This window comes from Kogia breviceps, chromosome 5, assembly GCF_026419965.1.
Source record: "Kogia breviceps isolate mKogBre1 chromosome 5, mKogBre1 haplotype 1, whole genome shotgun sequence".
NCBI classification, from domain to species: domain Eukaryota; kingdom Metazoa; phylum Chordata; class Mammalia; order Artiodactyla; family Physeteridae; genus Kogia; species Kogia breviceps.
In genome coordinates this window covers 85,240,149-85,253,602 of record NC_081314.1, presented here as the reverse complement: position 1 = coordinate 85,253,602, position 13,454 = coordinate 85,240,149, and the positions used below count along the sequence as shown (strand labels likewise).

The following is a 13,454-nucleotide window of genomic DNA, read 5'->3' as shown; positions in this document are numbered from 1 at the left end:
AGAGCCCGTGAGCCACAACTACCGAGCCCGCATGCTGCAACTACCGAAGCCCGCACGCCTAGAGCCCGTGCTCCGCAATGAGAAGCCACCGCAATCAGAAGCCCGCGCACCGCCACGGAAGAGTAGCCCCCGCTCGCTGCAACTAGAGAAAGCCCACGCACAGCAACAAAGACCCAACACCGCCAAAAATAAATAAATAAAATTTATTTTTTTTAAAAAGTGAAAACTAATGTTCTACATAATAGATAGCGGCAAAATTAAAGGCAGAAAGGTGGAGAGAGTCATAGAATTCCATGGCGATTAACACACAGTAGTCAACTCCTCTATCTAGATCCCCACAGAATAGCCAGGCTCAATAATAAAGCACAGTTCCAACATCTCATTGTGTAGTGTATAGCAAATAGAGAAGGCAACATAAAGTCAGTCCCAGGGGAATATCTTTGGGCTGTCATTGTCTGACATGGAAGGCTTCACGAAAGAAAACAGGCTTCCTCCAGAGGATCACTTAAGAGCCAGTAAAATTTCCCAGCACTTATCCCATTATTCCACGCTCTGGGACAAGAAGTGCCTTTACTACTTTCAAGGATAAATGAGATAAGAGACCTCACCTTTGACGATAGTCTGATGCCCTTTTACCCAAGACAGACGAAGCGCCTCACAAAGAGGAGGGTGTGGCAGACAGAGGCCTGGTCTGCCCACACACTCACCTGGTGGATGACATAGATGCCATACTCCAGCTGCTGCCTCTGCAAGAAGGGGTGGAGGTGTTGTAGCAGGTACAGCAGGTGCTTCTCTCTGTGCCGGTGAGGGATGAGGATGGCGACCCGCTGCAAAGCCCTGCATTCCTCAGGGTGATACCGGCCTCTGTGCACCTTGGGGTTTTCTGCCTGTACTTCTTCCAGAGTGAGATCTGGTTTGAAAACAAGCTTGTTCTGGCCTTCTACAATAAAAACAGGACACAGGAACTAACAGGAGCAAGCTCATCAAAGGCTGATAGGCTTACAGGAGCTAGTACATGTCACACACTGTGTGCTAGTTGCCTGGCACACAGTGAGCACTATTGTAAAGCCTCATTTGGTCACAAACGATAACCACAGAATCTATGACTCAGGCTATTGGCTGCAAAAACAAGCAAATGACATATAAGAGCATTCTCTTGTGCTGGGTAACCAGTCCTGGCTCTATGATTCATCCACAAGTAGAAAATACACTCTGTTTTGAGGACCCTGGTGAAGAGCAGAGGTCAGGGGTAGACTGAGCAACTTCAAATTTGCTCTAACCTCTTTTCCTTCTCAAAATTCCAAAGGCGGGTGGGGGGGAGACACAGAAGCCTCATCCATGGAATGAATGAATGAATCAATCCAACTTTCTTTGTTGTCATAAAAAAAAAATTCCAAAGGAGGCTTAAGTCTCTTAAAGATCAAGAGCATTCCATGGAATCAAGCTCATGGACAAGGCCCTTTTCCCTAAGGTCCTTCCCTAAGCTCTTGAGAGCTATTCTAAGTCCCTGAAGGTAAAGCAGCGAAAGGAAAAACTAGCCTCCCTCCCTAACTCAGCAGTAACAGGTATGGGCAACACCGCAAGAATCCTCCCATTGTTCCGCGTGGCGAAATGCCCAATGGGGCATTTGCTCAGTGAGTCTGGACACAGCCTGACTGGATGAAACGCAAGACCATCCATGGTAACCGATCTCGTGCAAGGCTTTAAAGATAAGGCTGAAGACACTGACCCCCGCCTCAGACCCGAATGAACAGGGAATACTGACTGGTAGGAGAGGAGGCAGAGCTCTGGTTAGGGAACACGCTTTTTACAACTCGGGACCTCCCTGGCGTCCAGTGGTTAGGACTCCGTGCTTCCACTGCAGCGGGCACGGGTTCCATCCCTGGTCGGGGAACGAAGGCCCCACATGCCACGCAGCGTGGCTGAAAAAAAAAAAACTAAAACAAGAAAAACTCCACATACAGTGTTCAAGATACTTGCAAACTGAGCTATCTTCTTCTGAGCAAAGCAGTCACCCACCTTTCCGATGTATGTCACTGTGCCTTGCTCCATGTGACCATCTCCTACCCTGTCCATGGCTCCTTAGACCAGGCTCTACTGTCCACAGCATGGCTGACGGACTCTGCCCAACAGCACCAAAAGCAAATAACTGACCTACAAGAGCCTTTCCTCAAGGGTCTACACACTAGACATAGAGTCAGCAAGCAGTAATCCCTACAAACAAACAGTAAAAGGAAAGGAGTTACAAGGAAAGGCAAGCTGGCAGAGCTGGTGGGAGACGATGGGGGTGGCTGCAGAGATGTCTTCCTGTGTAGCCTATTCATACACCCCATCGTCTGAATTCACCTGACCACGCCTCTGCTCTCGGCCCCGGGAAGAGCCCCGTGCGACAGGTCTGATGTAAACCAGTCCACTTGCTCACCCCTCACTGCAGTAGCTCACTATGTGCCCAGTCTTCGGGTGCCTGCTTCCACTCACTCCAGCAGTCTCCCTTACCGCCCCCGTGATATTTTCTCAAGTTTTATTCCTCCTTGGGTCACTAATGGCCCATCTTAATTTGGCGCTACTTATGTCGCCCTCTGGATCCATACTCAGTACTGTGTCACTGCCCATCTGTTTTCATGAATGCATTTGCTGCTTAAGTATGCTGAGAGAATTCTGCACAAGGGGGATGATACAGTCAGATCTGCAGTTCAGTAACTCATTTTGCTATCTCAACTTGTGTAATCTGTGCGCAGAACAATTTCCCTTGAACAATCTGGAATAATGTTTTGGTTTTTCCATGACTGAGTAAAGAGAAGCAGCATGCCAGTATGAGCACACTGCAAGTCTGTGATGCAATCAGGAAAAAGGATCTGCAGGTTTTGTGCCGCTAAGAGCAAAAAGCCTCTGAAGAGCCCCAGACCACCCCACAGATAGCTAATTAAGTGTATGTAGAGGGCCACCTCTGTAGGACCAGGGAGGAGCTCTGGACTTCATAGAGCTGGAAAGGATCACCATGCCTTCATCCTGCCTGCACACTGTCTCCTGGGGAAGAAGGGCAAACACTGACCAGTACAACAACAGAAACAAAGGTGGGCACCCAGGGAGCCTAAGATTAACTCTGGGGCAGTCCCAGAAACCTTTCTGGGAGAGAAGTGATCTAAACTAGATTTCTGAGGACTAGACAGGAATCCGCCAGACACACATGGGCTGAGGAAAGGCATTCTGGAAAGACACTCCAAGGATTATCTGGAGAACTATAAGCACTTCAATGTTCTGGAGAATCAGAGGTCTGACAGAACCTTTGTGGGTTATATAAAATATCGCTGTGGAGTTTTTCCTAATTAATATGCTCCCTAAGACCAACTTCTTATTCATTTAAATTGAAAGGCAAGATGTCAAAGGAGAATCAAAACAGACAACATATTTAAGAAATAAACACAGAAATAAACTAAGACAACACTGAAAACATACTATCCTGTCCCTCGACTCCATACGGTGGGCCAAGGGGATGTTAATAGATATGACATGAGTGGAAGCTTGGATGTGCTGTCATTTCCCTGCAGATGCCAGGAGAACATGCCCAGGTTAGCCCGCTGGTCCCAGGAGGATGAGACACACGTGGAGCAGAGCCACCGGCCTGGGTCAACCGATCCCCAGCTCATCGCACATGCCTACTGACATGCCTGCTGAGACTTCTGCAGCTGGAGAATCAAACTGGGGATGTTCACATGATAAATACTATCTGTCAGCAATACAAATACAGCTCACAAACATAACATTGAGCAACAGAAGCCAGACACAATAGAGTACATAAGTGTATGTTTCCAATTACGTACAGTTCCAAACAATCTAATGGATGGAATATAAGCTTGAAGTAAGGGTCGTGACTGAAAGAAGCATCTCTGGGGTTCTGGAAAGATTCCATTTCTTAATTTACATACTGGTTCCACTGGTATGTTCATTTTGTGAAACTTAAGTGAGCTGCACACTTCTGATTTTTGTACTTTTCTGTACATTTGTTATATTCAAATAAAAAGTGTATGTACTACTTGTTAAAAAGAAAAAATAAATACTTACTGAGGTGTGGAGACACAGAAGAGCAGTTGTTAAGGTTTGCTTTTTTCACAGAGGCTTCCTCTGTCACAGTTCCTTTCTCCCCCAAAACTACACCCTTGTTCAAACTAGCCATGAGATCCTTTGCTTTAGCAATCTCTTGAATAGCACCCACAAAGTAGTTACTGGTGGCCCACCCAACCACCGTCAGGCATAAAGTAAAAAGCAACAGTAATCGGAATTTATAGGAAAGGTGGAAAGTCACGTTGAAGCTCATGTCTTTTATTATGCGAGCAGGAGGTATCTCTCGGCCTCACTGCAGGCAAGAAGCTTCAAGTTCAGCTCTTCCAATTGGATTGCAAACCTGATGACAACTGACAGTGCAATGCCTGCTTCTGCTTGGTAGTTCCGCTCCAGCAATCCCTAAAATGCAATCACAAAGACATGCTGTTTCAGATGGAAATCCTATCCTGAAATTATTCACATCAGCACAAACTGAAAACCTATCCCCAACCGATCTTGATTAACAGTAGTGGGAGTTCTCCAACAAGAGGTTAGAGATCAGAAAACCAGATATTTTGGAGGTAGAAGGATCCAACCATCTATATACCACAGGAGCTCTCTCTGGGTTCTCACCCCAGCTGTCATTCACCCCAAAAGAAAAGCCATTTCCAGATGCTGCACCGGTGGAGAAAGCAAAGAAGAGACAGTCAATGCCTCCTCAGTTCTGAGCTGGCACAGCCCAAAATTCAGTCCTAATGGTTCTCTTTCTTAGTTGCCCCTTCCTGGCACAGCTTTAAGAGAAGGTGAACTCTTGTTCTAGGGCATATTTTGACCCAAAAAGAAAATAAGGGAAAAGACAAAAGCTCTTCTCCCTCTGTAAGAGCTGGAAAAACATGTTCCTTGAAACAGAGGATGAAAAATCAAGGATTTTTCAGTTATCAATGTTATCGTCACAATGAGACATTGGCACAGGGCACATCCCAAGAGGCTGGGGAGACGGCAAGGAACACAAAAGGATGCCAACACAGGAGGCCAAATATCCGTAAGAATAACAGAACTCAGCACAGTGTTTAAGATCTGGGGTTTGGGTTTAGACAGAAACTATGAAACCTCGAGCCCATCACTTCACTGAGCCTTGGTCTCCTTACCTGTAAAATGGGGATAAAAATTGTACCTTCCTAGAGAAGTTATTGAGGGACTGGATGACCTAATATATTAATACATAAAGTGTTAGCCCACCTCCTGATGCACAGTAAGCACCCACTAAGTGGTGACCATCACTGTTGTAATCGTTATATTATTTTACTTTACATTAAATGACTCTAGACTAGGGATGACCTACAGGCAGACATACTGGTGGCTGCCAGAATCACCACTCTAGTGTACTGTATTTCTGTCAGTTGACGGGCTGTTATTTTGATTTCATACTTCAACTGCATGTAGTTGGATAGTATGAATTCACCTGTGAGAGGCGGCTATGCTCTTAGTTCCTGAAAAAAAATCCAGTGTCTGAGGCCACATAGCTGAGGGCCCTCCCTGGACCATGGTAAATGCACTAAGATCATGAAAGCTACTTGGCAAGGCCCCACATCCTCTCTGCATTACCAAAACCACGTCTCTCCTCAAATTCTAAACGTGTTATCAGAAGAGTGAGGAAAATGCTAAAGTCAGGACACAGAATCTCCACAGCAGACATATCCTCAATTAAATGGACAGAATGGAGACCAAAATATATTCTGTGCCAAAATAACACAAAAACATGTATGATTAAATCTTAAGTAACAAAAAGAAAACAGAAAATAAACTCTTGCATATGCTTACCACTAAAATTATAGGGTTAAGAAAACTCTAGAAAGAAATATTACCAAAAGCTAGCAATAATTCTGTTAGAAGTATGGGATTAGCCAGGGGTGCTTTTTACCCTTTTCTTTCATTATTGTAAAAGTATGATACACTTTTCTCCTTTTGTAATGAAAACAAAGTTGATTTTTTACATGAGATGTGAGGGACTTCCCTGGTGGTCCAGTGGATAAGCCTCAGTGCTCCCAATGCAGGGGGCCCGGGTTCCAACCCTGGTCAGGGAACTAGATCCTGTATGCTGCAACTAAGGATCCCACAGGCCGCAACGAAGATCCCACCTGCCGCAACAAAGAGCCCGCACCGCCTGCCACAGCCAAATAAATAAATAAATAGATAGATAGATAGATAGATAGATAGATAAATAAATGAGACGTGGGGATGTGGTAATTTACTGTGAAAAACAAAAACAAAACACCCGGACTTCCCTGGTGGCGCAGTGGTTAAGAATCTGCCTGCCAATGCAGGGGACACAGGTTCGAGTCCTGGTCCGGGAAGATCCCACATGCCGTGGAGCAACTAGGCCCTTGAGCCACAACCACTGAGCCCACGCGCCTAGAGCCCATGAGCCACAACTACTGACCCCAGACGCCTAGAGCCCATGCTCCACATCAAGAGAAGCCACCGTAGTGAGAAGCCTGCACACCACAACCATGCCCCCGCTCTCTGCAACTAGAGAAAGCCCGTGTGCGGCAATGAAGACCCAACACAACCAAAAATTAATTAATCAATTAATTAATTAATTTTTTAAAAACACCCTTAGCAACTCTCAAGATAGCCTCTTACTTACTAAAGGGTAGTATTCCAAAATTTTAGCTCTACATGAGTTTGAGGGAAACCTAGAACGCATTTCTCTCTAGACACCATGTTATAAACGGTTAGGTTCCTGGATCAAACCACAAGAGAGAAGATTTGGCCCAGGAAGCAATTAAACAATATGGCCTGTGTTTAGGGTCTTGAGGCCTTGTTTAGGGTCTTGCTGAAGGCAGTAATAACTAATTAGAAGATTAATCGCTAATAAGAAGAGTGATCCATTTGTGCATTTACTCTGTGCTATGCACTGGGGCTAAACCACTTGTATTAACTTACTTAATTCTCATCTCAACTTTGTGAGGTAAGAATTATTAGTCTCCTCATTTTATAGAGGAGAAAATGAAGGTTGAGAGATTATGGAACTCGCCTGAGCTCACACAACTACTAAGTGGTAGAGCTGCGGTCTGAGCCCACGTGCTCAGCTCCAAAGCCTGGGCTTCTGCCACATCCTTCACATGGACGTTTCAGTCTCTTTCCTCCCCTTGGTACCTGGGTGTGCCCGGCACAAACCCTTGAAACATGCAGCCTTCTACCTGTCTCTTCCTGTCCCTTTCCTTGGGACTGTCTCTGAAATGGTTTCTTGGAGGTCTGTTTTCTTCCCTCCAGGTAACAGTAAGTCTGCAGTTTTCTGGAGCCAGACTACCTCTTGTAGACTTAATTGCAGGAGGCTTAAATGCCAGGATTGGCAATAGTTTTTGATAAAATCTCAGTCTTTGGAAAAGTTAGACAGGGAACATTGTTTTTCTAAGAGCTGCTTATAGAGGGATAATGTTTCAAGAGAGATCTGCGGGGGCTGCTTATCAGCTAAGTGATGGAAGGCACTCTCCCCACATTTCCATTTCCCCAGCTATAAAACGATTTTTAAAAATTAACTTAATTTACAACATAGCTGTAAGAACCTAGTACATTCCCAAGGACATAATAAATATCTGTTGACTCTGATTACCAATATGATTCATGCTCAAATTTTATCAGAATGCTAACCAAGATGTTATCTCTGGAATTACATATTGAAATAAATATTGAATAATTTTACTTTCTATTTCTCTGTAATTTCCTGTTTTTCTTTCAATGAGTATATACCACTCTTATAATTTAAAAATAATAATAATAATTTTTTAAAGAGAGCTCTTTTTAGGGCAGGTCACTCCTAGTTGGTGTTTGGGAAAACATCATCAGATTGGACTTCTTTGTAAAAACATTTAAATAAATGAGAGACCCTGAACTCTCCCTAAAAAGAATTTTCTCTTTCAGTCAAGGCTGTCTTAAGGTGACAGGAGAATCATGGTTATAGAGAACAAATTCAGGTAACATGAAAGAAGTTATTTTAGGGCAAGACTCACCACCCTTTTCCTTTCTAGGTCTGCCCTAGGGTTAGTTCAAAATGATGATGTTCTCATAATTTTATTTCTCCTCCTCTCAATTCAACCAGTATTTTCTAACCACCTGCCATTTTCAGGCATAGTGCTAGGCACCAAGGGAATTAAGATATAGTTCTTGCACTCAGAGTTTATTTCAGTCCTTCCTTAGATTTTAATGTCTGCAATTTGTTTTCAAATACACCAGCTCCAACCCTGAAAATGGGGGAAATAGTTGAAATAAAATTGGCAAAATATTGAAAAGTATTGAGCAAGGTGATAGGTATCTGAGAGTTCATTTTCTTTTTCACTCTACTTTTTTATATGCTTGAAATGTTCCATAAACAAAAATCTAGCATGGAAGACAAGTTATAACAAAGGGTATATCAGCATGAATGCCAAGTATCATTCTCATTCTCAGAGAATCTCTATATGCACACATTTTTACACCACCACGGGAGGTCAGGGGAGGACACCAGGTGTCACTCCATAAATATTCACTAAGCACCTAGTACCAGGAAGAAAGGATGTGGTCTTCATTCAGCAGCCAAGAGCACTAAAATCAGAATTTCAATAGTCTCTAAATCCATCTGGTAATCCTGCAGACACTGGATGTCTCATAGCAGGCAAGATGCGGCCCCAGGCACATGGTCCTATTCCTGTAGGCCTCTCTGGGGTAGCACCAATAAAAAGGCTGATATTTTGCTACTCCTTTTACTCCTGCAGAGCTCCTGAGAGCTGACTATTTGCCAACACGTTGTCCTACCTTCTGTGGACCTCTGGTATTCATTCTCCCAATTATAGTTCCTTTACCTGGCTTCTGAGTGATCACTGCCCAGACCCTAAAGAAGCAATGATTCTGTGAAAATTAATAAAGGGAAACCTCACTGAAGTGGAACTGGGAGGCCAGAAGGAGAGATACAGATCACATCAATACAGATCCCAATAGGAAGAGAACTACCTTGCATCTTTGGCAGGAAGTGACCCCACTTTACTACCACCAGCAGGAGGAAGAAGCTCTTCTCTTTGCCCGGCAACACCTCAGCCAATGACAGACTGTCACAACTCAGTCAATGAAAAGCCACTATATTTCAATCTCCTAGTTTCCTCCAATGGACTTTTTGTTTATAACAGAGCCTCCCAATTTCCCCTTCTCCTCTATAAAAAAGTTTCTTTTCCTTTGCTTTACTGGACTTGCATGTGGTTTGCCATAGTTGCATGCCGCAAACTGCAATTCTTTGCTGCTCCAGAATAAACCCATTTTGCTTGTAAAATAACTGGCTGTTTTATTGTTTTAGGTTAACAGTTCCCTGGGCAGGGGGCAAGGGTGGGATAGAAATGATAACAGCCATTTACGTGTACAGGTCATTTAAATTCAGACAGAAATGATGACAGCCATTTATGTGTACAGGTCATTTAAACTCAGACTGAGTTCCTAATGACCAAAATTGGAAGCATTTGAGCAAGAAAATAATGATGGCATTGTATTTTAACCCACAGAATAAAATGAACAGCCATAAGTCCATACTGACATAAATGATTAAATAAATAAATGGGAAAGGGCAGCTCTTTCTTACACTAAACTTCCAATCAATAAGGAAACAGGAAACAGGGGGAAAAAATCACCATTAGGCAAACACCACTGTCAATAATTGTTGCAGACAAGATCTACCAATGGGTGCTAAAATTAGTAGGTAAAAATTTGAGTTTAAGCAGTTTGCATAGACTCAAAGTATCTCCCCTCAAATAATTATTAGCTACAAAGGGAAAGTCAGTAACTTTATAGTGAAGAAACCTAGCAGATATCACCTTAACCAAGTGATGAAGGTTAATATCACCAGTGATGAAACCTATCAACCTCATGAATCAGTGATGTATTGCACTCTACAAAATAACTAATCAGTACTTTTCTACAGAATAACTTCATTCTACAAAATAACTAACTGGGACTCTTCAAAAGGGTCAAAATAATGAAAAACAAGGCAAAACTGAGGAACTATCTCAGATTGGAGGAGACTAAGGGGAAATAACTAAATGCAAGGTAAGATCCTTGATAGCCAGTGGAAACAGAAAAAAATTCATTAGCAGGAAAGCTGATGAAATTCAAATAAAGTCTATAGTTTAGTTAATAGTATTGATAACTGAACAATGGTTATGTAAGGGGCTAATATTAGGGGAAGTTGAGGGAATTCTCTGTACAATATTTGCAACTTTTCTCTAAGTCTAAAATTAATTAAAATTAAAAGTTAAAATAAAAAGTCGAAGACTGTGTAAAATCCAAGTCAACATACAGCAGTAAAATTAACTTAATTCTCAAAGAGAATCACTGTTTTTTGTATTCCTAGTGCCTCAAAATGACCTGACACATAGTAGGTGCTAAATTTGGTAAATAATGAATGACTTTCTAGGATATACTAGTTGAAACACACAAAGACACACAATAATCCCGGGTTACTACTAAAATAAATGTGACATGGTATAAAAGGAGAAAAAATAAAGACTAATAAAGAAGGGGGAAAATTAACTGGTATAAAATTCTATTTGGGGGAGATTTTTTAAATTGAAAAAGGCTCATATACACTACCAAATGTAAAATAGATAGCTAGTGGGAAGCAGCCGCATAGCACAGGGAGATCAGCTCTGTGCTTTGTGACCACCTAGAGGGGTGGGATAGGGAGGGTGGGCGGGAGACGCAAGAGGGGGGAGATATGGAGATATATGTATATGAATAGCTGATTCACTTTGTTATACAGCAGAAACTAACACACCATAGTAAAGCAATTATACTCCAATAAAGATGTCAAAAAAGAAAAAGCCTCACTCCCATGCTAGCTCCCTTTGGTCTACTAATACCAACGCTCTCCTAAGGACAGAGGGCCCCATCTCTAATAAATGGCCCTTTCTCTTAGTCATGCCCACCACCTTCTGCTTCTCTGTCACTGAGTTTCCAAAATCAGTACTCCTCTCTTCTGACTCTGGGAGGAATTGCTGTCTAGTCTGCCACTTCCTCCCTGAACCCACACAGCATACCAGAGCAGTGTCCCTGCCTCTGGGCAAGAGCTGCCTGCTGGTTGGTCCTGTATCACCTGTTTTACAACAAGGGCTGGCATGAAACAGTAAGGAAACATGAAATCAATTTAACAAGCAAGGGACTGAAATTGTTTTATTTAGTCTTTGTTATGCAGCATGAAAGAATTCCTAAGAATTTCCAATGGGGGATTTTAATGGAGGCTCGCTGTGTACTTATATGCCATTCTCAGTTATCCCAGCGAATCCTGTAGTGGGGTCACTTGAAGTTCCCTTTCTGCAGTTATTAGAGGCACATCAATGAGAAGGCTTGAGAAGGTCTGAAGGTCTGAGGTAATGGAGAAAACAAGGGCTTTGAAGTCACAAAGAGCTGAGTACAAATCTGTTTACCAGATGCATGAACGGCTTTGGGCAAGTGACCCAAATTTGATTCCATTTTGCCATTTATTTTAAAAACATTTTTCAAAGTGTGGTTCCAAGAGTACCTATATCAAAGACAGAGGGAAATTTGTTAAAATTGTAGATTCCTGGGCCCTACTCCAGAGCTAATGGGTCAGAACAGCTGGGCCTGGGACTCAGGAAAATGAATTTTTAACAAGCTCCCCAGTTGAGTCTTATACGCATTAAAGTTTGAGAACCACTGAAATAAGAGATCGGACCTGTAATGCAACAGATCCCTCAGAAACGTTCATTTTCCTTTGAGTGAGGAAAAGCAGTAAGAAGATACGTGAAAAGGAGATTTTAAAAATGCATTTGAATAGCTTTCAACTCCGTCATTTAGAAACTTATTCTAAGAAATAATCAGAGAGGTAGACCACGATATTCAAACCAACATTACTAAAATAACCAAAAATTCAAAAGAATCAAAATGTTAACAATAGGGAGCTGATTTAATTAATTACAATACTTACATATAATGGAACACATTCTTTCCTTAAAATGGTGCTTACAAAGCTACAAGGGAAAGTGCTCATGATAGCTAAGTGAAAAAAAAAAAAAGAATATAAAAATGTGCATAGAATACAATACAAATTATGCTATGTATGTGTGGTGTGCATGCATTTTATATATAAAATTCCAGAAAGAATCACTGGTAGCTGTCTCTTAATTACAGATTAGAGAAATTTTATTTCTTCTCAATCTTCTATTTTTTCTAAAATAGGGTTTTTTAATGATCAGAAACAATGTTGTTTTTTCTGATAAAATGACTATATAGCTTTCCTTTAAAGTGTATTAAAATTTAGAGACGACACAATAGACAGGGATTATAATTTACCTAAGTTTAGTAGCAATTCATTCACATAACCTTTAAGGAAATCTGTTCTAAATAGTCTCAACAAGCCCAAATCTTAAAGAAATACCTCATAGACTGTCAATAATTTTCCATGCCAGAGAATTCTGTGGTTTCTGTTTGTGATTCCTATTCCTAGGCTCCACCCTGAGCGATATTTATTTCCAAGGCCTGACGTGTGGCCAGGTAATCAATATTTTCAACAGGAACCTAGGTACGTTTGAGAAACCATTGTTCATTGGTGGCTTTTAAAAAAGAGAACACCACCACTGACTTGCTTTGAATGTTTCCAATTTGAATTAAAGATCTTCAAAGAAATGGTTAGTTCTCAAGTCTTGCATGTATCTCTGGAAAAAACACACATTATTATTAGCTCATTTTAAAGTAGATACTAAATACTCATCCTATCAAGTGGCCCATAAAATATACTAAGAGACTTTTATTGCCCCCTCCAAGACTGTGTAGTCAAACAGTTCAGTACTTCTCTTTAACAGACATTTTTAATCAGATTAAAAATGCACACTGAAGGGAAGCAAAATATGCCACACCAAAATATGCCACTTTGGCATATTGATCACTTTGAATTAAAGTTACTTAAGAGGGCTTCCCTGGTGGCCCAGTGGTTGCGAGTCCACCTGCTGAGAAACAGCCAGTGCAAGGACACTTTCACCCTCTTTTCACCCCCTGAAAGTAGGAAATAAATCTCCCATGTGAAAGGTACCTTTTTTATACCAGGAGGGAACCAGAATTTGGCATCCTTATTATCAGAGATAAGAATTCCAGGTGGAGGGACTTCCCTGGTGGCACAGTGATTAAGAATCCGCCTGCCAAGGCAGGGACATGGGTCGGATCCCTGGTCCGGTTAGATCCCACATGCCGCGGAGCAACTAAGCCTGTGCACCACAACTACTGAGCCCGTGTGTCACAACTACTGAAGCCCACATGCTTAGAGACGGTGCTCCTCAACAAGAGAAGCCATCGCAATGAGAAGCCCTGAGAAGCCCACGCACCGCAATGAAGAGTAGCCTCCGCGGGCCACAACTAGAGAAAGCCTGCGCGCAGCAACT

At 42.2% G+C, this 13,454-nt stretch overlaps 1 protein-coding gene across 6 annotated transcripts in view; it reads right to left on the bottom strand.

Moving 5' to 3' along the window:
- The window catches only part of B4GALT4 (beta-1,4-galactosyltransferase 4), a 40,190-nt gene that overhangs the window by 25,176 nt on the left and 1,560 nt on the right, over positions 1-13,454 (bottom strand). For all 6 annotated transcript variants that reach the window (XR_010840777.1, XM_059064759.2, XM_067034551.1 and 3 more), the window contains exons 2-3: positions 4,063-4,461; positions 708-940 (exon numbers count right to left, since the gene is read on the bottom strand). Coding sequence is in view for 5 of the 6 variants with exons in the window: in XM_059064759.2 (XP_058920742.1) it covers positions 708-940; positions 4,063-4,315 (486 nt within the window). In the remaining variant the exon portion in view is untranslated. The remainder of the gene's footprint in view (positions 1-707; positions 941-4,062; positions 4,462-13,454) is intronic.